Source organism: Ammospiza caudacuta, chromosome 7, assembly GCF_027887145.1.
Source record: "Ammospiza caudacuta isolate bAmmCau1 chromosome 7, bAmmCau1.pri, whole genome shotgun sequence".
Classification (NCBI taxonomy): domain Eukaryota; kingdom Metazoa; phylum Chordata; class Aves; order Passeriformes; family Passerellidae; genus Ammospiza; species Ammospiza caudacuta.
The window spans coordinates 45,933,184-45,961,055 of NC_080599.1; the positions used below are offsets into that span (position 1 = coordinate 45,933,184).

General features: G+C 45.5%; 1 protein-coding gene across 14 annotated transcripts in view; it reads left to right on the forward strand.

The window, feature by feature from the left end:
- NFIA (nuclear factor I A) overlaps positions 1-27,872 on the forward strand; it is a 243,502-nt gene that overhangs the window by 160,623 nt on the left and 55,007 nt on the right. For 8 of the 14 annotated variants that reach the window (XM_058808306.1, XM_058808308.1, XM_058808307.1 and 5 more), the window contains 4 exons: positions 7,201-7,318; positions 9,666-9,793; positions 26,298-26,384; positions 27,478-27,516. In XM_058808306.1, coding sequence (XP_058664289.1) covers positions 7,201-7,318; positions 9,666-9,793; positions 26,298-26,384; positions 27,478-27,516 — 372 coding nt within the window. The remainder of the gene's footprint in view (positions 1-7,200; positions 7,319-9,665; positions 9,794-26,297; positions 26,385-27,477; positions 27,517-27,872) is intronic. The other 6 variants (XM_058808312.1, XM_058808317.1, XM_058808318.1 and 3 more) reach the window with 2 other exon arrangements.

A 27,872-nucleotide genomic window follows, 5' to 3' on the forward strand; every position in this document is an offset into this window, starting at 1 on the left:
CACTTGCTCAAGTGCTTCAGCAGAGCCTTTGGCATCTGTCTGGCCGTGCAGGGAGCAGTGGCTGGCTGTACCTGCAGCCAGGCCGGACAGGCCCAGGCTGTCACCAGGGTCTGAGTGTCCCCGCGCTGTGTCACCTCATCCCAGCGCGACAGCGCGAGGCTTCTGAAGCCCCAAGGGCTCGCCCTGCCCCTCTGCCAGGCATCCCATTTCCCCACAGCCTTATCTTGGCTGGAGCGGCCCTGCAGAGCAGAGCTGCCTCTGGACTCTGTCAGCCGTGCTCCACGAGTGCGCTTTTCCGAGCAAAGTGCCCCCCGCTCCTGGCTGGAGCCTTCCCAGCCTCCCCCGGAGCTTGGCACTGACCTCGAGAGCATCGTGTTTCAAGCTTATTAATTCTCCCTGATATTTTATTGTAACTAAACTGAAACACTGGGTATCAGAAATCCTAGCACTCAGCATGTTTTGCACGTTATGAGCTGTGTCTGAGATGTTCCCTCTGCTTGCAGTTGACGTGCAGCACCTTCGAGGATGGGGCACCTGCACGCAGGAGGAGCATGGGCTTTATTAGAAATAAGAAAGGAGGTGATGGTGGGAAAAATACAAAGATTCAGCTTTTATCTGTTCCAGACACGGGAGTTTGCACTGTTTTTCATGGGCTCTTTAATAATCCTGGGAGGTCAAGACCTCAGTTTTATATCCTGTCTACAAGCCAGCACCTCTACCAAAAATAGTGTCCCCAAAGCATATCGGGATATCACTTCAGAACTGACTCAGAGGGAAGAGTGCCAGCAACTGATTTAGCTACACTGCTTTTGATAGCACCCTGAATTTTCCTTGGAGATGCCCCAGACATGTACTGACCAGCCTTAACCTTGTTTACTTTATGAGGTCTGAGAAGCCCACAGCCTGACATGCCCTGGCTACCCAGTGGGACATGTTTAGTGTCAAGTCCAGCAGCACATTCCCAGAAAACTCAGTATTAATTCACATGCTCATATTCAAAGAATTATTTAACATAACAGAGCAACAAGGTAATTGCTGCATATTTGCCTAAATTGGTATGCAAGGTCTTTTAAAGTTGATATAACCCTCTCTGGGCTGTCTGCTTGTTCCTGTGTCCTGATTTGAGACCAGTCCTCTTTCCAAAAAGGTCATCTTTGTGCATGCCCACTGCTATTTTTCTTTCTCTGCTTGCTTTTGGTAATACAGTGATAGAAATAAGTTATTTCCCCCAGTTTTAACTGGCCTGAGGCAGCTGTTATCCAAAACTAATCTTACAAAATATTGTGGGTAGCAATTATGTGCTGGGTTTATTTAGTAAAGTTCCCAGAGGTCCACATGACAAGGAGTCTCAAGCAAGAGGCAGTTGTCTCCGTCATGCAAATTTGGGGAATGAATTAATCAAGTGAAAGGTCAGCTGTTTCTGTTATCTATCTTGCCTATCAGTGCTGATCATCACACTTTCTGTGAGCTATTGAACAAGTCTAGACTGTGTTGGTAACAGAAACTTGCTTTCTTCAGTCCTATAGATGCAGATTTTCTTTCGAAATGCTGCCCAGCTGCTGAGTCTTGCAGAGCCTAGTAAAACAGAGAAAAGAGATCATAGATGTGCATCTGAAAAAACAAAGGCTCCTCTCCAGCCCGTCTGATGTGGGTGTTGCAGCTCATGCTGTCAGTTCTCCTCCATTATTAGCAGGCAGAGGGTGTGAGCTCCTCTCTGAGTGTTGTCTGTCACCCCAGATAGTGGGGGCACCCTTGCAGATAACAGAGGCTTCATTCTTCCCTCTCTGGAGAGGTCTGTGCTGACAACAAAGGGCTCTGAGGCAGAAGCGTCGGGGACGGGCGGCCTTGGGCACTGACAGCCAGCTGTGGGCCAAGTGAAACCTCCTCCTTTTCTCCCTGCTCGGGAAAATATTCCTCTGGAAAATATTCCATCTCAGGGCCCTGGAGGAGACCTTCCGCAGAGCGTCCCCTTCCCTTGGCAAGGGCTGGAGCAGGGAGAGAGGCACGGGGAATGCATCCCCCCTTGGCTTTGGGTGCGCACCGTGTGCAGGGAGAGCTGCTGGGAAGATCTCCTCCCTCAGAGGTCATTCAAGCAGCCAGATAAACTGCACTGCCCAGGATGTGAAGAAAGATTTAGGATTTATGAACGTTGGCTAGAGCCAAATCAAACATATTTGTTTGGTGGTGTGTTATTTGTCAAAATGACATCATCCTCCGTGCTGATAAACAAGGGAATTCTGACTGCACCCTGGCCTGGAAATGCCAAACGTTGGCTTCAATGTGTGCTGTGTGCAGTGAGGAGCACTGAGGGGGGACTTCCAATCCTTCTGTGGCACCACGAGCACACAAACTTGCTCACTGCTCCTGTGCACACACAGAAATGGCCCAGCTGATTATCCGTGAAACTTATTCCACGGGTTTGAGCAGGATGTTTTGGGAGGCTCAGGATTCTGCATCCATGCTGATGCAGGAGGTGCCAGGCTTGGGGATGGAGCTTTGGGGATGCAGACAGGGCCTGAAGTGTCCTTGCCGTGAGGGCAAGGGCTGGGAGGGAGAGGCACTGCCAGCACTCCAGGCACAGAGCGTGGGTGCAACTAGGGAAACGCAGCCTCCTCATCCAGCTTTTCCCACAGGAAAAGTGAATCCCAGCAAGGTGTGGGCTGCCCTTGCTCTTGTGGAGGGGCTGGGCTGGGCAGTGGATGCCTTTTTGTAGCCCAGAGAGGCTTTTCTCCTCCTCACAGCCACGTTTGTGCAGCCAGGGTGTGATAAACCTGCTGTCCCTGAGCTGCAGCCCGTGTGTTTTCTGCTATACTAAGCACTACACTAGTGAAGGCAGTTAAAGTCAGCAGCATGAAAATTAACATTTAAAAAGATACTCTATATTCCTTAGGAAAGCACTGCTATCCAAAACTCTCTGTGTGGGCTTGGGTATGAGAGGGAGAAAAAAAGATTATAATAAAAAATAGACTGCAGGCATAGAGTGAACAGTTGCCGTGACCTTGCCTTTTGTATGCCATTACACAATTCAATGGCAGTCCACTCAAACCTTGCTCTCGATCAATATCCTATTAAAGCAGCACAAAAAGTCTCTATAAACTTAGTGGTTAGCTATGTTTATAAATGGAACTCAGCATAATTAGATGGTCAATAGCAGGCTGTACTTGTAATTTTAAAATGAACATCACACATTTCATATCTGTTGTATTCGGCGAAGCCTCTTTGAATCTAATGATACAGTGTGGAGCAAACAATGGCCTTGCAAAAAAAAAAAAACCCACCCAGCTCCCCTTTCCTCCCAGCAGCAGCAGCACAGGGTGTTTCCCTTTGTTTATGGAGTCACAACACAGGAAAAAGTTTATTAGTCAAATGTCATGTTTCTCCCATTTAACCTTAAACACATTATCACTTCACTGCAGTGTTACACGTGTAATGATCTTAGTCACATCCCAGCCCCTCTGTAAAAATAAATACATACAAATGGGGACAAAAAAGAGAGGCTAAATATTAACGTGGATTAAAGAAAGTGCCATATTCCAAGGGAGACAAATGCCAGCCTGGCTGGTTTTATTTGGTGGGTTTCCTGTTCTGTAATTCAGTAATTTTTTTCAAAATAAATGTTGCAATTGGGTTTAGTCAGAGGGCTTTTTCTTAATTTCTCTATTAGTTTTCTTGACATTTGGGGTGAGGAGCTGAGCTGGAGGGAGCAGGCTGGGAGCAGGGTGATGCTGCCCTGCATCCCGGGAGTAGAAACAGTGTCAGGCAGAGGCACCAACCTTCCTTCTCTTCCTCCTCCTCTGTTTGGGCAAACCAGCTCCTCCTGCCCCTCTGAGTGTGTCCCTGTGCACAGGGAATTTTTGTGATGCCAACAGCTGAAATGGGGGCTCCAGGCTGGGTATGGGGTGAGAGGGATCCTTCCCTCTCCCCTCCTTCCAGCTCACAGCCCTGGGTCAGGCGGCATCTCGAGATTTTTGCTTTGAGTCACAGTTGCAGTTTCTGACATCCTTTCCCATTTGGGGGATGTTCCTGAGCTGTCAGGAGGTCACTTTGCTGCAGAGCATTTCTTGCAGGGGTAATGGTGTGGTTTAGATGTTGTTGCCTGGAGTTTGTGAGGCTGCAGCTCCCGGCATGCTGCTCCATGTGGGGCTGAAGCCTTGTTCTGGGGCCTAGGTACAAGGGAAGGGAGGTTGTGTGGTGGATTGCTATATGCTGCAAGGAACAAGTTTGGTTTAGAAAAGATTTTTAGTTCTGACAGTGTTTTTTAGTTTACACAGAGTTTTTTTTAGTTTAGATAAGAGTTTTGGCACAGTTTGCAGCACTCTGATCCCTTTGCATGCTCTGCAGAGATGCTGCCTTTGCTGGGAGCCATAGAACCCCAGAATGGTTTGGGTTGGAAGGGACCTTAAATCCCATCTCATTCCAGCAGGAACACCTCCCACTATCCCAGGTTGCTCCATCCTGGCCTTGGGCACTCCCAGGGATGAGGCAGCCACAACTCCAGCATGCTGTTGTGATTTATGGCAATAAATGCAATAACTGCAAGCAAAGGTACAAATGGGCTTTGGTGGAAGACAGGCACTGTTAGAAAGGCAGCAGAAGGGATTTTGGGGCAGCTCAGCCCTGTGCAACCTTTGCCACAGCACTTCTGGGGCAGAGACCTTGAGCTGAGGGTGGCAGGGTGGTGGCTCCTGTGCAAGGGCTGCCACAGGGCTCAGAACTGGCCCCCACAGCCCATCCAGGCACTTTAACCTCTGCTGGGGTCTATTAAAGGTGAGTTTTGTGCTTTAACCCTTGGTTTCAAACTGGCATTTGAGTGTGGCAAGGTGATTTTGGCCAGTGATCAGCACACCATGCTCAGTGTTTGCTACCCAGGCATCAGCCCCTGTGGGGTCAGCCCTTTCTGCTTTGCACTGAGTTTAAAAATCATCAGCAATACCTTGTTCCTACCCTACCCCTGCTCTAAACAGACATTCCTCTTTTCTATAGGGCCAACTCAAGAAATATCCAGGATTTGGGGAAAGGGCAATAAACAGTGCAGGGGGAAGGAAAGAAGGGAAGCATTACCCACATACCAGTTTTTCTTCCTTATCTCCTTGGAAAAAAACTGTTTCATAAATCTGGCAATGTCCAGGAAGTTCATTGTGGCTCAGAAAGAAACAGTGCTTTAATTTAATGCTTGCCTTTTTATGTTCCTGTTTGGAAAACTGTGTGCTTAACCTGTAAGTTTGGGAGGCAGAGAGTGCAGAGGAATTGCTCAGGAAAGGGTTTGCAGAGCACAAATCTGTTTGGCAAGGAAGTTGCTGAAAACTGTGGAGTAGATGCTGCAGAGAGTACCTTTATGATTGATTTCCATTCAAGTCAGACTGACTGCAGTGTGGTCATTTTTCTAACCCATAACTGCACACACTGCAGCAGTCTGCTATCTGCAGGGTGTCTGAATTATAGCAGTCCATGTCCCTGTTACCTTTTACACAAATTACTTACACCGGTTTCTTTTTCCATGCAAATTCATCAGTTTTACAGCCTCTTGTAGCTGCTGTCAGGAAACTGTTGCAGAAAGCACAAATTGATAAAACCAGTTAATTTTACTGTGCTTAATTTTTCTTTGCCTCTGTTAACACAGCCTCTCATATACCCGGCGTGCAGGAAGCCTATGATAGTTAAGAGAAGATAACAAAGGATTTGAGTGTTCTTGTCATAAATTACTTCCCAACTTAATTCCTTTTAATGACCATTCCAGATTTTCTCGAGTTTTAATGGCCTTGTGCATTTTCCGTCCCCGGCTTTTAGAAGTCCGTGGATATCCAGGCTGTTCCCTTTCTGTCTCAATGACGTTCTTAAAAGATCCTTGCCAAACAACAACTAATTGTCTTGTGGGGATGATGAGGCAGCTGCAAAGCTACATTATTCCTCTGTCAAATCTGACATTGTGAGCTCCTTAAGACTTGGGGTGAAATACTGGCCCCATTACAGTCAGTGGCAGCACTCCCAGCCCAGACATGTTAGCTGGGTGATAGGAGCTATCCTGTCTTCATTTCCTCACTCCTTCCCCGTTGGACTGAGAGATTTTTTCACGTTTGAAAATGGGCCAGGTTCTCAGACCAGAGATTAAACTTGGCTCAGCATCCCTGTGTGGCACTGAGACTGCCTTGCCTTTGTGGCTGTGAATCAGGGCTCTCAGACAATGCAGCCCAGGCCAGGCTGGTGCAGTTCATTGTGCAGGATGTCCTTGTTTCAGATGGCTCTGAAATGTGAGAGAAACTCATCATCTGTGATTGTCAGCCCCCAAAGTTGCATGGTCCTGTGAATAGCACTGGGATAGCCACAGTGGACGTGGTACCATTTGCTGTATTAGTGGCATTTCGGCACGAAATCCATTCTCTGCTGGCTCCAACGTTAAGCTGCTCTGCTCCTTGTCTGCTCCCAGAAGAATACAGCACATGGAGCTCATGCCTTGTGCCTGCAGATTTCAGGGTGTGTAGGAATCTGTGGTGTTTAATGTGAAACCAAAGATCCAACCAAATTGCAGGGATTCGTGTCCCTTGCAAGAAAAATTCCAGTACTGGGTAAGGTGATGGGGTGAAGAGTGGAAGGTCACTGCTGGATAAAACTTTTGGGGAGTAGTATGTCTCTGGCTCAGATTTAGCTGGAGGAAAGGCCAGAGGAAAGCTCAGATGCTCTTAGGCAGAAAAGAACTCGGGTTTCTCATCTGCTTTTTCAACCTCTGTGCTTGTGGCTGTACATCACACGTACCCCAGAGATTCTGAGGTGTGTATTTCCCTGCCTGTGCTGCTTATACATCCTGCCAAGCACTCTACAGGGATGATGCAGCCTATCTGTAACCATGCCAATAGAGACAACGTGGCCCTAAAAGCAACAAGTTTCATTAAATGTTAGAATGACATTAATAGAACAGCAGCGCTTAGAGGAAGTCGTGCTGTAATTGTTTAATTTTAAAAAATAATAATAATATCTTTGGAGGAATGTAAGAGAGATTCTGTGTCATGGAACATTGTATTCTTGATAAAATTTCCATCTTCTTGATTGCAATGCCAGGTACCATTAGCATTTCCTAATTTCCACATCCCACCTGTTCCCATCGTGAAACTAAACACACCCATGAGGAAGAACAAAGTGATTTTGAAGTGCAATTCATGCCATATTCACATGACTTACTGACTGCAATCTCTTTTGTTTCCCCAGCACCGATAGCTGCAGGAACAGGCCCTAATTTCTCCCTCTCAGATTTGGAAAGTTCTTCGTACTACAGCATGAGCCCAGGAGCAATGAGGAGGTCTTTACCTAGCACATCCTCTACCAGGTAATTTAATCTCTGCCTTCTACCAGGTTCCTTGGAAACCCAGGCCAGCATCATTACTCATCTGGGAAAGTAACCATTAAATTCTCTGACAAGCTGTTTGGGGGCCTCACGATGTGGAGCTGTTTCAGATTCACAGAGCTGAATGTTCAGCTGGATTGCAGTAAAGTTCTTTTTGTGTGTGCAAGCCTCTAAGAAAAACTGCTCTGTGGACCTGTGTAGGTCCTGGTTGTACCTGGGTGTATCAGGAGAAGTTCCACTGGAATTGTTGAGTTTCAGCTTGAGAACTTGCAGCATAGTAAGATGCAAGGAAAGTCTTAAGATAGACTTAAATGTATTTTTTATTGTAAAAAGCGTTACCTGTGAGACTAAGACTGTTTTAGAACCTTGGTCTATGAAGCATTTAGTTTTCATAAAGCATTTAGAAGTTTGTGACTCAGCCTTTGGAAAACCAAATTGCTAATGCAGATGACTGCCCCATCTGATTTTGATTTTGACTTAGATGCCAACTATCAAACAAGGATATTTTTTATTTTTTACCTTTCACTTTAATCATCCATGAGATTAGATTTATAAACAAGCTCAGTCACTCGAGTAGTCTTGAACACTATTAAGGAACCAGATTGATTTTTCTTCCCCCACAGCCAAAATAGATCACTTATTTCAAAGACATGACAAGAAAGTCTAACTCCTGCCTAACGCTCTTTTACATTTTTATCTCAGCCTGTAGTGCCACCAGCTTTGCAGCGAGCAAGTGCACGTGCAAAAAATCTCCGTAGTTTGAATATAGCTGTTGTTTTTATTTTAAAAATAATAATCTTTAACAAGAGGCTCTTAGCTGCAACTTCTTACAGTTTGCAGTGATTGGAAGAACATTCTGTCTTGCACTTAGTGTGCACGCTATGGAGCTCGGTGACTACAATTCCCACTACACATCAATTAAAAACTTTGTGCTGTTTCTTTCTTGCCTGTAAACTGTGTAGCCTACAGCACTCATCATTAGCACCGTTCTCAGGTAGAATTTACTGGTGACTCCAGAAGCAAAAGTGAGGTTATTAATGTTACTTAAGAGCTCAGTTGTTGCTCTTCTATTCTTCTGCAAATAGCTACCACTGATAAGGAGCTAATTATAAACAGCATGGGTAGTTAATAACTTGGTAATATGTTTGTTTTCCTCTCATTAGGCTGTTCCCAGTCAGGAAAAAAAAAATTCTTTAAATACACAGACTCAGCAGAATTATCAGGCGGTAATTATATTGTATGCACACAATTTCCCCTATTGACACATAACAATTCTCTAAATTAAGGAATGGCCAAACCTGCATTCCACACATGCCACAAGACTTATTCTTCCTGTTTCTCACCAACTGGTTTTGCACACCCGCCAGCTCCTACCTGTGCAGAGCTTCGGGTGGAGAGGCTGCAAGCTCTCAACCAAGAGTGGAAGATTTTATGTCTGCTAAATGTGTTCCCCCTACACAGAGGAGCCTGTTCTTGAATGCCTTAAGTCTTAATAGAATACAGATTTTGGGGGAAAAGAAGAAAAAAAAAAAAAACAGTGAGCTGGCCCAGCCTTGGAAAAGTACTTAGAAGAGAAATTCTCAGTAAGGTCCCCACACAGTCTGTACAACTCATTATGGAAAGCAGAGCCAAGCTGAGTGTCTTTGGCTCTGGGATCCTCTCCCTGCAGAACTGCTGGAGCCAGCGGTCACCAGAGACCACTCAAAGGGCTCTTCTGTGTCCTGAGCCTCTGGTGAGGGAGGTGTGATGCATCACAGGGGGATTCCTTAATGCTGACACTGGCCAGAGATACCCATTGGGGGCTTTCTGTGCTTGCTGGCACAGCTGCAGAGTCGAATGCTTCTTGTTGTAGGATAGCGTGAACATTTGAACCAAGAATGGATCCTTCCATCATCCACTTGCCTATGTTCCTTCTTATGGGACTGAAGTCTGAGCTAATTGAAAAGATGGAAAATAAAAGTTTGAACTGATAAACAATTTGCTTTCAGAATTAGCCGTGAAAAAATCTGGCAATGAAAATAAGTCTCGTGTGTCATCACCATATTCATTCAAACTGCAAGAACCATGCAATGCAGATGAAATTCTTGCCTTTTTATTGACCTCTGCATGCTTTGAAAAATGTCCTACTCTGAATCTGCGAAAGCCTAAATGTCAGACTAACTTCTGGTCAAACCAGTGCATGTTTAGGGGTTAGGCCTGTGAAATGTTGTTTTGTGTCTCACCAAAGCACCCTAAATCTGTTCCACCTTGAGTTACTCTCAAGCATTTCCCCACAGCAGTGCCTTGATTCCTCCTCCAAGCCCTCACGGTGTGTTCCTTGCATTCCCAGCTCCACAAAACGTCTCAAGTCTGTGGAGGATGAGATGGACAGCCCTGGTGAGGAGCCGTTCTACACAAGCCAAGGGCGCTCTCCGGGCAGTGGCAGCCAGTCCAGTGGATGGCATGAAGTGGAGCCAGGTAAGCCCCGGCTCCCAGAGCCCCAGAACTCCATCTCCACGTGCTCTGTTTGGTTATCAGGATTGCTGTGTTAGAGAGGTGACCAGCTCTAGACGTCTCGTCACTTCCGAGGAACGGCCTCGTGAAATTACGGCAGTGGTTTTATTGCTCCTGCAGCTGTGAATGTTTCTGTAGTGTGTCACTTCTGTGTTTTGGCCAAATATCTGAAGTATTTCAATAATGCAGCAAAAGATAGGCGGTCTTTTTCTGTCAAATTGTCCAGATCCAGTTCTGGGATGGCTTTTTTCTAGCAAAAAGCAATACCTGTCTGGGCTGTGCTCCATCAGTTATGCTGCTTAAATAAATATCCCTAAACTCATATAAGGTAGAAGGACTTTTCAAGCATTATACAACACTTGAGATCACTCAGTAATGACTTTTAAGAGACTTACAGAAGGAGTTGTTTTATTAATCTGTAATGCTGTGAAGGGTGATTGGAGGCTTCATATCAAAATAGATATCACTGGCTGTTACACTTCAGAGTGTTGAGGAAGCTCTTTGGCCTCTTCTCAGTTAATTTTTGTGTGTGATTTTTCCTGTTGATCATTTTTTTGGGTTATGTTACGTTACATACTTGACTGTCCATTGATCACTTATCCTGAGATCATCTGGGTGCTTAAAACTCTTGGAAATATTTTTCTGGGTCAGAGCTATGTGCACAGGTGAAGTGAATGCCTCAGTGTTGCTTACAGCTAAATAATCAAGTATTTATTGCCAATAAAAATAACAGAAGTCTTATTTGTTAGAGGAAAGCAAGCAGAGCCTCCCAGGGTTTGGGAAGGTCCTCTAAAAGCGCAAAGGATCTTTTGCAATACGTATTTTTTTGTCTTTCTTGTTCGTCTGGATTTAAAATAGTATGGGTTTGGTTTGTTTGGAAGAAACACATGCTTGTCCAGGGCACTGCGTATAATGAACTATAGAGCACAGAAAAGTGAATCCGACCTGCACAGCATTAAAATCAGTTCTGTGGGCACTTGGCCAGCCACCTATATCCTTCATCATGTAGGAAACATACCCACAGCTTTCTCTGGAGACCCTGTCAAACAGCTGTCCTTTACAGCATGCCCAGAAAGTCACCAAATTTGGGCTATTCCAGACTGGGAGGAGACTGATTCCTGTGCCTGGGAGCCCTTGGAGGATCCCCTGCCAGCTGCCCTCTCTCCTCTAATGAGGAGGAGCCAGCTTGTGGGCCCTTATTGACTGCAGATGTGGCACTTTGGCAGGAGGAGAGGGTGGACCTGCAGGCACACAAGTGCCAGGCTCCCCTTGCCACGGCCGTCCCCAGGGCTCTGCTGCTTGCTGGGAGGTGTCCTGCTCCAGGCACCAGGGGCTGTCCCCTCCAGCAGCTCCAGGCTGCAGAGATGCAAGGCAGAGCTGAACCTTGCGCTGGCGGAGCGGCTGAGCGCGGACAGAAGCTCGGCGCGCAGGGACAGACCCCAGGCTGCTCTGCAGACACAGATGGCTGCAAACTGCTGGGGTCGCTGCTTCTGCAGCACTGCCAGGCTGGGGGACAGCTCCCCCCAAAGACCGGGGTGCTCGTTGGTAATGACAAATGTTCTTTATTTGTGCAGCAGCCAGGGGTTGGTTATTAATTCTGCTGTCACTGCTGGTGGTTTTCCCCACATGTGGTCATTGCCTCTGGCTCGTCCAAGCCCTGCATTGATGGTGGCACTGAGCTGCTGAGCTGGGCAAGGGAAGTACCCAAAGCCTTCACAAAGCACCTCTGCTGCTCTTGGCACCACTGGGTACCCATCGTGAGGAAGCACAGCTGCCTATGTCAAACTTCCTGAGGTGCTCAGAAAGGCAAGAGCAAGTCAGACAAGAGAAGGTTCTTCCTTCCTCGTGACCTTCCTCACTTATTATAGAGAAATCCCAGATTCTGCTTAGTCTTGCCTGTAAAATGGCAGAAAATCACCTTGCAGCATCAGGGACTGTAGCCAGGTACCAACTAGATATAGCTCAGATTCACCGAGCCATCTATCACTGTCACAGCTGTGAGGAAAAAGAGCTTTCTTTATCCTGCCCACGTGGGATGCACTTCCAAGCCATCCCTGTGCTTTATCCACGCAGCCCCACCCCAGTGGCTTTCCAGCAGCCTGTCCTCTGAATTCATTGCCTCAGCCTCTCTGTGAAGCAGGGTCACTGCAAGAGCACGGCTGACAGAGGGATTACCTGGAGAGCTCATCAGTGGTGAAGGACAAAGCAGTGCTGAGTGTCCTTCCCCTCCAGGGCAGCAGTGGTTGTCACTGGCCTGAGGTGCTCCCTGAGGGACACGTCCTGCTGTGGTCTGTGCACAGACATCACACCTGGGTGTGACACTAACCTGTGGCCTTTTGTGTTGGACACGGAGGTTTCACCCCCAAAATGTTTGAGGAGTCTTTAGTGGGCATCTGCCTAGAAAATAATGTAGAAGTGATGTTAACATCCCATTTTAGCTGAGAGCTTTCCACAGCAGTCCTCTCTGAGAGGGAGCTTTGGAGCCTGGACCAGTTTCAGATCCATCCCTTCCGATGTCTTTATTTCCAGAGAAGGGCCTTGCCATTGATTTAATCTACAATCAAAATGGTGGCACAGTTTTTAGCATGCAGTAATCTCTGAGCTTCGGTGTTTTGTTTTCTTCTCGGTGAAATTTGCAGCAGAAGTTTAAAGACTAAACCCATCTTTTTGTTTAGCTTGGCACTTCTTTCCCACAGCTCATTTTGTGCAGTGTGGGATAACACAGGTATCAGCAGTGCAGAATGGGGCTGCTTCAGAAGACAGGCTGAGGTTTTATCCCGTGCTGGCAGAGTCCTGCAAGCCAGGTTTCCAAAGTCCATAATTAAACCCTGTCCTCTGGGTTACTGGCCAAACAACAGGAGGAGGAAATCAGAGCAAGGAAAGGAAGCTTAGACTTGTCTGTGGGATGGCTGCTCTGGCTGGGAAGGAAAGTTCAGAGAGGAGCCAGCAGCCAACCTCCCAGCCCAGTAGGATCCACACCAAAGATAATAATACATCCTTTGCCTTTATTGCCTTTGAGTAGATTGCTTCCTCACAGGAGATTTAGATTTATGCAGAGATAGCTTCTTGGCCTATATGCCTTGACAGTTTTATGGGAGTGAGAGGAAGAATATTCCATCTCCGTGTGTCGCATCTGCTTAATTTTGAGGTGTGCACATGAGAAAGAGGGGAGACTCAAACCCTGGGGCAGGTGTGAAGCACACACGTGCTGGTGGCACAGGCACTGGGAGAGGGTGGGACTGAAAGGTGTGGCCTGGGACAGTGCAGGGAAATCAGGGCTGTGGGAGAGGGAGGTGGAAGAAATGCACTTCAAAGAGAGCAAAACCTAGAAGAAAAAGGGAACATGAGAAGACAAGCTTTAGACCATACAGAAGGGAAAAAGAACAAACGCCAGAAAAACAAAGATTTGACTTCCTAGAAAGGAAATATGAAATGGAATATGTGAACTCCTCCTGGAGAAGGAGAGCACTCCAGGCAGAGGGTTATTTACCGCCAGCCGTGACTCGCCGCTCTACATCTGTCTCCATTTTTTTCTCTTGAACAAATTCCCTTTTTGGACACTTTTCTTCCTGCTTTGCTTCCCCGTGATTGCCCCTCTAAGTGGTCTTTGGAGGGCAGGCTGTATGCTCAGAACATATGTGCAAACTGGCCGGAGAACAGAAGAGGACAAAACCACTCTGTGTGCTATTTCCATCAGGCACTGGGTGCTTCCTTCCCCCACGCCTGCTCCTGTGTGCAGGACACAGGCTGCACCTATTGTCCATCCACAGAGCTTTCTCTTGCTCTGCTGAGGCACCCTGGTGTCTGTCTCATGGTGAGACTTTGCTGGGTGTGGATTCTCCATGGGCAAAGATCCTTCATGCTTCACCCACCAGCAGCATCACAACCTTTCACTTCGTGGTACATCAGGCCTGCAGTGATGAGCAAAGGACTCAGCTTTGTTCCTTTTACAGATATTTCCTGCGACCAAGAGTGCAGCAGTCTCCCTGTGTGTCAGGTGTGACAGCCAAAGCAAGCCCCAGCATTAATCCCATGTTCCTTGGGCTGCACTCCTTGAGCCTCACATCCATTTACCTGCACTCGAAAGCTCCTGGGGAGCTCTCCGACCTAAAAAGGCTGGAGTCTGCCAGAAAAGATGAATTTCCCTTCACAACAGGAAGGCTTAGGAAGTAAAACAAAGCAGACATGTAGTAAATTACTTCTGCTTTTCAAATACCTTTTGCGGTATCCTCCTTACCATTACTTTATCTCAGCACTTTCAGTACATAACTCTTGTTAGCTGAGAAGAAGGGTAAGAGAGGATAAAGATGATGTTAGTAAGAAAATAAGGCACCATCACACTGGCTTTGAACTCCTGCATAAAGTTGGCCTGTGTTCAGTTCTGTGGCAGCTCTGCTTGTAATGGGGGTAAGCCATAATTACAGGTATACATTTTTTAATTCCATAATAAGCAAACATTGAGTTAATGTATATCTCTATTCCACTTATGCAATTTTTTTAATGCATTCTCTTGATCCAGTCCAGGAGCAATGTTCACATTGTGCTCCCTCAGTCATTTTGTGGAACATATGGATGGTATTTGCCAAGTCTGCTTCCATTGTGTTTCTGCGGCGTGGAAAGAAATGTTTAAGATGCAAATTCAGAATATCCTATTGGATTCCTTACTTAGGTATTCCACCTGTTTCTTTACTTAGACCTTCTACTTTATTCTTAGATCTTCTACTTGTATTTCCACACAGTAGTTCAGTCCCTAAAGGACAGTAATGCCAGGAAAGGAACATGTTTGCACTCCTTGCACTTCTTGAGGTATCTGAAGAGACAAACAGCTCTGCTGTGGTTGTGATCTTGACCAACTCGGTTTGCAAAATGGCTGGAGCTCTCTGGTCCTCTTTCCACTGAGACACTGGTGTGGTTGTTCATGTATGGTCACCCCCTTGTCCCAGCTCCACCCTGGATGTTCTGCTCCCATTGTGCTGTGCTGCACCTTGTCTGTCTTCACCTTGAAAACCCCAGGAAACAAAGAAGACTTTCAGTGTAGAAACCTTAAGGAATTGGTAATACCTCTTGCACTGCATGGCTGATAGACATGTCCACAGTTCTAGGGGCTTGTGAGGTTGATAATTTCACATGAATTTCTCATGGGAGAGCTCCCCCTTACTCTGCTGGACTCTTCTGTGGTGGTGACGATGCTTTTAAAGTCAGACTCATGATTGCTCACTGAACCACCCGGGCTGCTGCTGCCTGTTCTCAGCCCACCATCTATGGAACTGTCTGAAAGCAGTTTCTGAGGAATTTCTGTTCTACTGATGAGCTGAAAGCTCATTTTGGAGTATTTCCCTTGCAATGTCAGTGACCCCTAACTTAACTCTCCCCATGGCTCGTTATGGAACAACCACACGCAGGCAACCAGTCCAGAACTTGTCTCAATAATGCTTTTCTTAAATCTGGCATGGGCTTTCTCCTCAGCAGGCAAGAAAACTTCTCCATGTTTACTGAGAAACTTTTATTTATGCCATATGCATCAGAAAAGCTCATTCAGGCATAGTTCAGATGACCACAAGAGTTTGTTTTCAACGTCTGTTCGGAATTACATCTTGGAAATTGGAGAGAAAGTGCTATAAGGGAGATCCTAGATAATTTTCTTTGTGCCCTGAGCACAGTTGTTGCCTGGCACTGCCTGGAAGATAAAATTTTATGTGTGGTGTGTCCCAGCATCAGCAATGCAGAGTGTGTCTGTCTGTCCTCAGGCAAAAGGTCTGTGGGCTCATCAAAGGCCTTGACATCGTGCACTAACTCAGAGCCCAGAGAAGTTTTCAATGATTGTGCTGTGTTACTACCAAAGATTCAAGGGATTGACTGCAGAAAATATGATGAAAAACATGAGAACCATGTATTATACAAAATAAGGAATAGAAAAAGAATCCCTTTTCACTGGGAAAACATTCAACTGCAGAGCTGGAGTATTCAATGTCAAATAATTCTCTGGCACTACTTTTCACTGACTTGCTGCAGTGGGCAGTTTTCACTGGGTCATAACCAGACAGAGGAATTTCATGATCTTAATTCATTTCCTTGAGCTGAACTTTTTGGATACTCACAGGCCTACAGAAGAAAGGCAAAGCCCAGGTAACATCCCTTTTCCTTAGACCAGAGGAGGTCTAACATCCAGGATCCCTGCAAATTGTATTTGCTCAGTATTTCCCAGATGTGCCTTTGAATTGCCCTCTGGTTCTCAGTGTGTGGGGTCAGGCAGTCCCAGAGCTGCTCTGCCTGTACCTGCCTGGTGCAGCAGCTTCATTACACACCTCAGCACATCTCCCTGCAGGCACCAGGGCCATTTTTTCCTCCACTGAACTTAATATCTAAAGACAGTGGGAACATTTCACACAGGATGGTTCAGGCTGGAAGGGACCACAGTGGGGTCATCAGGTCCCACCTCCCTGCTCGAGCAGAGTCATCCCAGAGCACAGGGCACAGTCCTGAGTATTTCCAGTGGGGGAGACTCCACATCTTCTCTGGGCAGCCTGCTCAGGAAAGTTGTTCCTCATGTTCTGGATGAGCTTTGTTCTTTAACATGGAATTCAACAAGCAGGCAGCCACCTCAAAATCTGTCTCCAAGTGAACAGGTAGATGCTTGAAGTGAAATGTAGGATGGGAACACACTTCAAGGAGCTCCAGCAGCTGTAGGATACAGAGCTTCCCTTAAATGTCTTTTTTTCCATGGAGTCCATGTGTTGCCATATCCCTGCTCTCTGCATTACAGTATCCCATCAAAACACAAGCTGCCCAGTGGTTTTCAAGAACATAAGATTTTTCTTTTCTTCTAAGAGCAATAACACTTATCAACTTTTACTGAAATACCATATCAGCTCCTTGTCACTGGCAGTCTACAGTTCCTGCCGCTAAAAGTTTAATGCATTTACAGGAGCACTTAGGCATCAAGACTTTGATATCACAATCTGTTAGTCACAGGTGCTACATGATAGGTTTGTGTTAGCACATTATAGATCTTTTATCAGATACTGCACAAAATGTGTGTGTTTCTCTGCCAGGCAATCAGAATCAGGCTGCTGCATAGCTGATGAGTTACTCACCAATATAAGTTGTTGTTTATTTTAAACAGAACTTTCCCAGAACTGCACCTTAATGGATAAGTTAAACTCTAATTGGTCAAGGCCAGTGAAGACCAGGAACTCAATGGAGCCAGGAAAAGCACAGCAGGTCCATGGTGGTGCTTTGAGCATTGTCAGTCTTTCACAGTGGCACTCGTCAAGCCGAGTGATTAACATTGCTCATTTGCCATCACAGACAGAGTCATTTTGACAGCAAATTACCACTGGATCAATAGCTCAGCTTGTCTTTGGCAATTCACGTAGTAGCATGAGACCTGTGACAACTTGCCATGCTGCTGGCAGTGCTGCCTCAAAACCATGGAAGGAAGCTGGAGGTAGGGGAAGAACTGCTCACCAAAAAGTCAGCTCAGACTGAAAAGTTATAGATGCTTTCACATCCCTCCAGGGCTCCTTTTATTATTTTTTTTTTCCAGACTCTGGACAACAGAAAAGAACTTGGCCTCGGGATTCAGCCTAAAGTGTACTTTCCATTTTTAATAAAATTAGTAATCCCATGCAAGTGTTGAAGCACATGCCTCAGCTTTGCTGTAATCCCCTGAGGAAAACATCCCTTCAGCGCGGTCCCGGAGCAGTCGGGCGGTCGGTCAGCCCTGTGGCTTTGCTCCTTGCATCCAGTTCCAGATGTCAGGAAATGCATCATTTAAAAATGGAGATGGAGCTGTAGGAGTTCTGAGTTGAAAATGCAGAAAGAATTCTCCTGTAGTTATCAAATTAGAGCTGTTTTTGACTGGCCTGGTGCTAACATCACCCCTACGTGCTGCTTTCGCTGACCTCGGCGGCTGAGAGAAAAGCAGATCTTTTGTGCACTGGCACAGTGTAAGGTCACCTGAGGTATTTCGGTCACCAGACACAATTCACATCACCTGCATCCTTTTCCAGACCTATAGGAAGGATTTCCTGCATAGAAAGCTATTCCCTGACAATGGCTGGAACGATGCTTGCCAATGAGGTCAGGATTCCTGGGATGGCAGTGCTGTGTTGGTCATCCACGGGCCTGAACTTCCTCAGATGTTGCTGGTGACCAAGCAACAGTTTGTTGCCACCCATTGTTGACCAGAAAATCAAAGAATGCCAGCATGGTTTGGCTTGGAAGGGACCCCACAGCCCCAGGCAGCACCTCCCACCATCCCAGAGCCCATCCAGCCTAACCTTGGACACTTGCAGGGATGGGGAGTCCTCACCCTCTGCCCACAACAGCCCACAAAATGTAACTTAAAGCCAAGACTGTGATGTGTCTTGGGCTTCAGCAGACACTTCCTTTCCACAGGTGAGCTCTGAAAGACAGAAGCTCCTCTGGCTGACTGGGGCTGTGCATTTCTTGCTGCTTTGGGGTCTGTCAAACCTGAATCTTTGTGAGCTCCAGACAGCTCTCCTCTGACCCAGAGATCCTTGAAGATCATCTGATAGTGCAGCATGGGGCTGTTAAGTTGCAAAACGGCATTAAACACATTAAAAGTAGTCTTGCAAAAATTGAGCTAGTCTTCTTGTTTGCTTCTGGGACCAATTCAGGATGTTGACTTGGATCTATAAACTCTCCTATAGATTAGATCTTGGTTGGGAAATGGACTACATTCCTTTCATGTGCTGTCTTAGCAGTTGAGATCAGCAGACTTGCTTTTTCTAATGTGTTTGGGAGGCAGAAGCAATATTTTATCTCCTGTGGTATGCTGCTGGTATAGAAATGTTCAGGCTTATTAATTCTTCAGGACACAGGAAAGTCTTCATCACCTGTGTAGGCAGTCATGGGAAAGGACCCACTGCAAAGACTCCATTGAACTCTTTCTTTTTTTTTTTTTTTTTTGAAAGCAGCTGGAAAATATTAGTAATCTTCAGAGCCAATATACAGTACATATTGAGAGCCAGTAAATGATGCATATTATTGCAAATTCCTGTGCACTTCTGCATTTTATAAAACAGATAACTAAAATACTCACCTAGCCAGATCGGCTCCCCCAGGGATGCACATTTCCAAGCAGAGGACAAACCAAAAACACAGAACAGAGCAAAATTAGCCAAATAGAATGGCTAAGTGTTTGAAACAAATGGTTTTAAGATCACTGAGTAGGGAGCGTGACCTCCTTTTGCATCAGTCAAGGCAACTGTGAAACTTTGTGAAAGAAGCTCACCACAAAACAGATGCTGGGCTATCTTAGGTAAATAAGTTACAAAAAAATAATAATAAACCCCCCACACACACTTTTTACAAAGCACAGCTGTGTAAATATTGCATGAGACAGGGGAGAGGGGGAGAGATGTAACATACACCCTTTTTTCATGCAGAAGTTCTGCTCTGGGCACTGTTTATTAACATTCCCAGTACAACCATCACTCCAGTGCCTAGCACACAGTGCAGCTACTGTGCTCCCTGCACATGTTTGATCTTGGCTTGGGAGGAGAAAACAGGCTTTATTTTAAAGGAAACATTTTCACCCAGAGATAAAAGGTGCAAGGAGAGGTGTTAGGAGACGGGAGGAATTACAGGATCATGGAATGGTTTGGGTTGGAAGGGACCTTTAAAAGATCATCCCATGGGCAGGGACACCTTCTGCTATCCCAGGCTGCTCCAAGCCCCATCCAGCCTGATCTTGGACACTTCCAGAAGACCAAATCTCATCTCTTTTTTCCATCCTCTTTCCTACACCTTCTGCCACACTGATTTAAATGTGCTCCTGCTTCTGCACCAGGTGAGGAGCAATTCTCCTTAATTTCATGGTGCTGGATGCCTACTGCAATTTTCCTGCTTCTCAACTGCCAGGTACAGCACATTCCAGCCTACAAAAATGTGCCCACAGAGAGGAACAAATGGCTCTTCTGATCTAGACCAAAGGCTCACCTGGACAGGCAGTTCACTCTCTCTGACAGGAGCTGGTGGTGGACACTTCAGGGAAGATAACAACAGTAGGAGAGGCATCCAGTGATGCTTTTCAGAGTACAGCCTCCTGGATTTTGGCAGCAAACAGCTTGGTTTCTCGAGCCAGAGGTTTTGTTCGCATCTTTGTGACTGACTGCCTTCAGTGAACTTTCCTTTCAGAGATGTGCTTTTAACCCATTCTTTATTTTGGCCCCCGCAACATCCCATGGCAGAAAGTTCCAGTTTTACTCAGTGCTGCATGAGGAAGAACCAGTTCTTTTGTCTGCTGCCTGATCATTTTGCTGGATGCTTCTTAGTGGTTTTCTTTTTCACTGCCAGAAGTAGTGAATAAATCATTCCCCAGTTACTTTCTTTACTTTCCTTCGAGTTAAGTGCTGCCCAGCGCTTTGACCGCGAGCACAGGGAAGCACAGAAATCCATCTGCAGCCTCTCATCTCGGGTAACAGTTTGGCTCAGTGGCTGCAGAGCCATCTTATACCTGCAGAAATGTCTGTGTGCTGTGACAGCAGCTGTGCTGTCCCCCCAAAATGGGTTTTCTGTGACTTCCACCCCAGAGCTCACAGTGTGAATGCAGTGAGCCCAAAGAAGGGATGATGTTTTAAGTCCATTCAGTTTCCAGCTTCAAAGAAACTTAAACCTCAGCATCTAGCATGGCTGCAGCTCTGTTCTGGTTCCATCTTGCCCAGGGAAGAGCAGGAGATCCAGCACATCCTGCACCTCTGCTTGTCCTCAGCACTCCAGCACAGCCCTACTGACATCACCCTTTCTGCTCTGCCCTTACATCAGTGCTCGCTGCTGTTTTTAGTGTGATATACACCAAAAAGCATAACATAAAGAGATCCTCTTGCTAAATTTAGATGGAAAATTATAGGCTGTTTTACTGTTTTGTGCACAGTCTTCATTTGCCTCAATAGATTTGCGTGCAGATCTTCAAACCCCAAAAAGCCAGACAAGTGAGGTGGTACCTGCAGCCCCAAGAGCAGCACTCTGGAGAAAAATGGGACTGTTTTATCTCAACAAGGGCTGGAGGCAAAGTCTTGGGTTCCACTTATAGGAGAGAAATAATTTTATCAAAAAAAAAAAAAGGAAGGATTTACAATCAACAAGATTTGAAAAATATAAATGTATGGATTATCTTTCTTCGCATTTAGTGTTTTATTGCAGCAGCCCACGTTTGTCTCCAGGAGTATTATCCATGATGCAGCACACTAATGCACTACCTTGCTCTGAACAGGAGAAAGCACTTTGGATGTAGTCCAGGTTTAACCCTGTCTTTGGGCTTGCTTTTACTTTTAAACAAAATAGCAGCAAATGGAAGTGAAGCACCATCCTGACTCTTCCTCGGAGTGTGGCCAGTCCTGCACATGAGGAGCAGCTTTGAGACAGAGGTGATGCTCATTCCCACTTGGTTCATGACTCCTCTGCCTCTCTTTCCCTTTCAGTCCCTACAACCCAGCTCTGTTGTCCATCCTTGAGTGAAATTCCCCCAAGCACAGGTAACCTAAAGGTGCTCTGCAAGGAGCTGCTCCTGGTCAAAGGGACTGTTCAACATCTGACATCAGACTGGTCCCTGATGTCATCCAGGCAGAATTGAAAATTCTGGCTGTTTGGAGGTTTTAAAAATTAAAACATTCCCCCAAACAGCTGTATTTCTTATGCAAATTCCCCACCAAATGGTACCTTGTACATATTAGAGAAATTGTTTGTCCTCTGTTAAAAAATGATCATCTAAAAACCCATTAATTTTGGGGGGAGAAAATGTTTTAAGAGGACAAAGCAGGCTTACAGACCACATTTCTCCCATGCCCTGTGAACTGTTGTGCTATTGTGATTTTACAGTGCTATTTCTCTGCTTCTGCTGGGTTTTTCTCTTTAATGTAATGTGGATAACCCAGAACAAAAACTGACACTTAATTCTGAGTAAACAGTGGCAGGGACTGAATAGAAACTTGATGTCAAATATACAGCCACCCTGGGAAAGTCAAAATCCAATGCTTTCTCCTCTCTTCCAGTTGTGTCCTCCATAAGTGTATTATCCATAAAATTAGCCATTTAAAAAGGCATCAAAACATTATTTTTCATATTCATAGCGTCACTTTAAAAAAAAATGGTTAAAAATCGATTTGCTGGCCTCTTGGGGAAATGCTGTAATGTTTTTGGCTGTCTCCTACTTTCTGCTGCCAGCTAAAAGTACCATCTGGCTTGTTTAGGGCCCTTTTCCATATCAGGTGCTTCCAAAATTCTCCCCAACCAGAGGATTGTTTCGTTGGGTTGCTCTGCCTGCTGAGGCATGTGTCCTGGGCTGGGAATCCTACTGCTTCTGTTCCCTGCCATCTTGCTGACAGTGGTGTGTGTATGTTTGGGCACGGATCTTGCTGCCTCTCTCCCGAGGACATTTGCATCATTGTCAGCTGCACATATTAAATTGATATGCAGGGCTCAGAAACACGTATCCCATCTTTTGTCCCTTTGTTTGTGCAATTGTTGTGGTTTTAATTCTTCTTTGACACCTGGAATATCACAAAGCTGCTGATAATCTGTTGGCTACTAAGGGAGATGACATTGATAGGAGGATAATGTGTGTCAGACTTATATCTCGATAATTGCCGACACACCCCGAACCCTCGCAGCTCAGGGAATGAATATCCTAAATCCATCATTAATTTGGAGAGTCGCATGTGGCAGTTGGCTGTGGTGTCACCCTCTCCCTGCAAGAGTCACTTGCAGGGGATTTGGAGGCAGTTTTGGGTGGATCCTGCAGCGCCGCGCGGATGCGCGAGTGAACCGCTCTTGGTGCGTCCTCGCTGCCATTTCACAGCTGCCTGAGGAGCTGGGACAAAATGGGGTGGGTGTCCTCCCTCCTCAGCAAAATGGGGTGGATGTCCTCCCTCCTCAGCAAAATGGGGTGGATGTCCTCCCTCCTCAGCAAAATGGGGTGGATGTCCTCCCTCCTTGACAAAATTGGGTGGATGTCCTCCCTCCTCAGCAAAATGGGGTGGATGTCCTCCCTCCTCAGCAAAATGGGGTGGGTGTCCTCCCTCCTTGACAAAATTGGGTGGATGTCCTCCCTCCTCAGCAAAATGGGGTGGATGTCCTCCCTCCTCAGCAAAATTGGGTGGGTGTCCTCCCTCCTTGACAAAATGGGGTGGGTGTCCTCCCTCCTCAGCAAAATGGGGTGGATGTCCTCCCTCCTCAGCAAAATTGGGTGGGTGTCCTCCCTCCTTGACAAAATTGGGTGGATGTCCTCCCTCCTTGACAAAATGGGGTGGGTGTCCTCCCTCCTTGACAAAATGGGGTGGATGTCCTCCCTCCTTGACAAAATGGGGTGGATGTCCTCCCTTCTCAGCAAAATTGGGTGGATGTCCTCCCTCCTTGACAAAATGGGGTGGATGTCCTCCCTCCTCAGCAAAATTGGGTGGGTGTTCCTCCCTCCTTGACAAAATGGGGTGGGTGTCCTCCCTCCTCAGCAAAATGGGGTGGGTGTCCTCCCTCCTCAGCAAAATGGGGTGGGTGTCCTCCCTCCTCAGCAAAATGGGGTGGGTGTCCTCCCTCCTTGACAAAATGGGGTGGATGTCCTCCCTCCTCAGCAAAATGGGGTGGATTTCCTCCCTCCTCACCTGCTGGGAAGGCAGCTCCCCACCTGCCTTCTCCTGCCCAGGAGTGCCATCCCAAGCAGCTGAGAGCTGATGCTCTCTTGGTGACGGTGACACCTCCTCCTCCTCCTCGGGACCCTCTGTTTTCCAAATTTACCAGTTTACTTGGAAATAGAAACACGCCCCTGAAGGGTTTACGAGTAGATTTGAAGCCCTGTAGCTGCAGAGTCCAGGCTTGATGTGATTGTGTGGGAACAGGAAGGGTGTTTTGGAGCAGCTACTGCCGTAAGCTGTCTTGTCCTATTTCAGAAATGATCTGTGCCATACACTGCTGACTTTTCCTGTCCATCCATTAAAAAGTGAATTATGAAGAGTGCTGAGACAAACAGATAGGAGTTTAACCTTGTTAGTAAATATCAGGTAGCTGATATATACTGCTAGAATGTTACATCACAGCCTCGCTCTTCAATATAAGTTTATGAAATTATCTTGTTACTATATAAACTGCCTTGGCTGGGTACATTCTTCCAGAGGGTTATTGTTTCCTGGATGTTGGCACAGTAGCACGACTCCAAAGAGTCAGTTCACAATGTGGTGAATTTTAAAGACTTGGGAGATGGCCATATCTATTTTTCAGCAAAGGAATGAAAGCTTTTTTCCCTTTTTTTTTTTTTTTCTCCCCTCCCCTAAGGTATTAAAAGTTTCAAAACATGTGCTGAAATGAAAAGGAAATAATAACTAGACCTGGATGGGAAGTAGTGCCTCAGAGTACTGACTTTGTTTATTTGCTTGTTTCTCCCAAAATCTTAATATTTCAAGTACAAGTTAATATTTTAAATCAAATAAACCTGTTCTGTGAACTAGTAAGGTACTTGAACTATTATCACACATTATTCATTTATTTCTGTGTGAGTGCAATAAAAATTTTACAAGCTGTAATCTTGTTCTTTTAATAGAGAGAAAACTATGCAGAATATGTTGCTTAGAGTATTAGATAAGCTGCAGTATGTTAATCAAATATTTTCGTGATATGAGGGCAGTTGAGAAAACAGTACAATTTTTGCTAATGGCACTGGTAAGTAAACGGATCTATCATTACATTGTCATGAAAAGTGACATTGAGCAGAAACACCCTGCCAATCCCTAGAAGATAAGTATTTAATGTAATTAGACAGACACTGTCTCCTTTGTTGAACGTAGCATTAATCACCCAGAGAAGTCCAACTTTATATGAAATGGCTTTTTCTGATATGTCTTTGTATTAGAAAGCTTCTCACACGGTTTTGCCACGATGATGTATTTGAAGAAGTGACTGCAGCAGCTACAGGGGTTTCCTCATGGCACGTTTCTTGCTGTTCTGTGTTCCATAATCTTTAATTCTTTTTTATTTAGCAGTGTTGCATTACATAGCTGTGACTTGTTCCTAAGTCCAGAAAGCCACGTGCAATTGGAGCTGAACCTCTTTGAACCAGTGTAATGCATTCAAGTTATGAAATATAAAAGCAATACAAATAGCTTCCATTGTGTTCTTCAGTCCTTCCTCTGTGGTGTTAGCACAGGTTCATTGTTATGGCATAAGCAAAATGTTCCTTGCCTCAAATGCTCGTCCATAATATCACACACAAAAAAAACCCCAACAAAAAAAAAAAAAAAAAAACAAAAAACCCAAACAAACAAAAAAAAGAACTTCTTTTTATGAAAATCTCATTGTTAAATGGATGAAAAATGTTGCCCCCTTCCAGAATTCATTGGCACTACATTTTTTTTTCTCCCCTCTTTTTTTTTTTCCCCCCCTCCCTCCTCTCCTCTGTTGCTTGTAATTTGTACTGTGAAACGCTGTCTGGTTATGAACTGGTATCAATTTGAGTCAGTGCACAGCTGTGTCTTCCCACCTTCTCAGTGGTGCCGAGGGCTTTGAAGGGAAAGAAAAGGGTTTAGTCAGAGATGACAGCCAACTTCACCGGGTAACAGGTGGAGGTCAACTTGGTTTATTTGTTGGGCTGAGCAGAGTGCAGAGATGAAAAATCTTTGCCATAATAAGGTTTAGGAAGAAAATGCTGACTAGTCTAAGCTTTGATTCCAGCTGACAGATCCTTTTCTAGTGTTCATTACTTGATTTCACAGTTCAGGCAATTTTAAGAGGCTTAAAATTATGTTTCTGCTCCCCTCTATAAAACTTTCCGATCACTTTCTAATTTTTGCTTTAAGTAAAGTTATAGGGACTCCCTGATATATCACTCCTGCCTGTAGACTCTTACAAAGTCAATATGCCATCAAAAATGTAAGGATAAGCTTTTTTTTTTTTTTTTTTAAACCCTGCTTTCACTGATTCTTTTAATAAATGAAGCAAAAAATTCATGTGTAGGCACTGATTTGATTAGAAAATGAAAATGAAAATTAAAATTAAAATTAAAATTAAAATTAAAATTAAAATATTTTTTAAACCCCCCCTGAATAGAGGATAGTAAGGATACTTAAGAAGCCAGTGTTGCTGTCTGGGCCTTTGGGATTTCTGTGCTAGTGAAGCCCAGAGTGCTGAGTCCCTGTGCTCCATCCCAAAGAGGAGCCACAGCCAGGCCCTGAGAATCAGAGCAGAACGTGCTGGCTTTGTGTGGCTGGGCTGGGGTGAGCACACACAAAGGATCTCACTGGGCTCAGCTGCCTGCAGCCTTTGGGTCCCTCCAGTGCTCCCTTCCCTGTGCCAGCTCCTGGGAGGGACACGGAGCCCTTCCTCCTCTTTCCCTTTTTCTTCCACCACCACCACCACCTCCTTCCTACCTGCTGGAGTGGGCAGAATAGGATTATCTTTAGCCATTTGCTAAAATCTCCCCCCTCAGACTTTCTATTACTTCTGCATTCATTCTTTGCAGGAAGAGGAAACTCACTGGTCAAACCCTTGGACACCAGAATAGTTGCATGCAGTTTCCCAGGGAGCCAGATAGCTCTAAAGCTTCCCAGTGAGTGACAGTTTCTCTCTTCTATTCTTCTGAAACATGTGTTTTACACATATACTGGAAAATGTTAATATCAATTTACAGCCAGATCCTTGCTTTTTTTTTTTTTTTTTTTTTTTTTTTTTTTTTTTTTTTTTTAATGTTAAAAAAAATCAAATCTCCCAAAGTATTTACACTTAGAGCACCTCAGCATACATGTCACTTTTTTTTACATAGGAAAAAGTGTTGGATGCTCTTATACACATAACATCATTGGGCTTTTGAAAGCTGTTAGCTCATTCTGAGTTAGTGGCAAGAACGCTGGACTTGCCAGCACCAAACTGTGAAACCTTTTCTGTGTGACTGGTAGAAATCTCATGGGGGTAGAAATCCAAAAAAAAAAACGAAAAAAGGGGAGGAGGGGGGGATGTAAATCTGTGCATTTGGATTTGAGCAGCTTCAATAGCATGATATCAACTTTGTCCTAGAAGTCCTTGAATCACAAATCATTTGGGAGAGTGTTTTGGAGAATTACCACTGTATGCTTTCCCTGGTTTTTTACTCTCTTCTAGGCGTCCATTAGTTCCCACTGTCAGGGAGAGGATTCTGGACTAGGTGGAACCCTGTAATCTGATTTGGCATGGCTGTTTTTCTGTGTTCCTAAGCTCATGAGATCAAGTTATGTAGGATTATTTCATAATGCCAGAGCAGCAGTTTCTGAGGTTGGACAAAGCTATCTAGCAAAAGTGTCTGATAAAAGAAAAATCCTGTCCCATACTGTAGCTTTCTTGGTCCAGTGAAGCAGCATCCTCACGCACACAAATCTTGCAAAGTTGCTTCTGATAGCTCCCTGTGTCCCTTGGTTTTTGTAAGCTAAAGTGCCATTTTCCTTTTTACAGCTTAATTGAACCTAAATGCACCCATTTTCTGCAATGTGGTATTTTGGTAATTTCTCTATTTGCTCGTAAGTTTTCCCTTAAGCAAACTGAAAGCTTCCCCTTTTATCACTTCACTGGGCCAAGATTTCACACAGTATCCTGCTTGCTACAAAATTATGATAGTGTTCTCTCTCACCTTGTTTCTTTTTTTCTTCTTTTACTTTCTTTTATAAAATCAGGATATCTAAGAAACCCCGAACACCGCGGAGCACTTCATGGTGGGTGTGCTTATTCAAACAATGCCAATGCTCTCTCTCGTTCTCGGTGCACAGAGTTGTTGTGGTGGTTTGGGGGGGATGTGCCAGGTGCCCCCTCTGCTGTGGATTCTCCTGTGTCCAGCAAGGGCAGAGCTGGTGCCAAGCACTTTGCCAGGGTGCTGGAGGGGGCACTCCCGTGTCGCCTCTGCCGTGCCCGTTGTCATGGGATTTGCAGGGGGATTTTCCCTGGGAGCCCTCTGCCTCTCTGCTTTCACCTTGGGCAGCTCCCAGGAGCGTTCCTGCAGGCAGCAGGGCCATCCAGGCCCCTCTGGAAACGGTGCCAAAGCCAAAGTGCAATGCTCTGCCTTCCCCAGGGA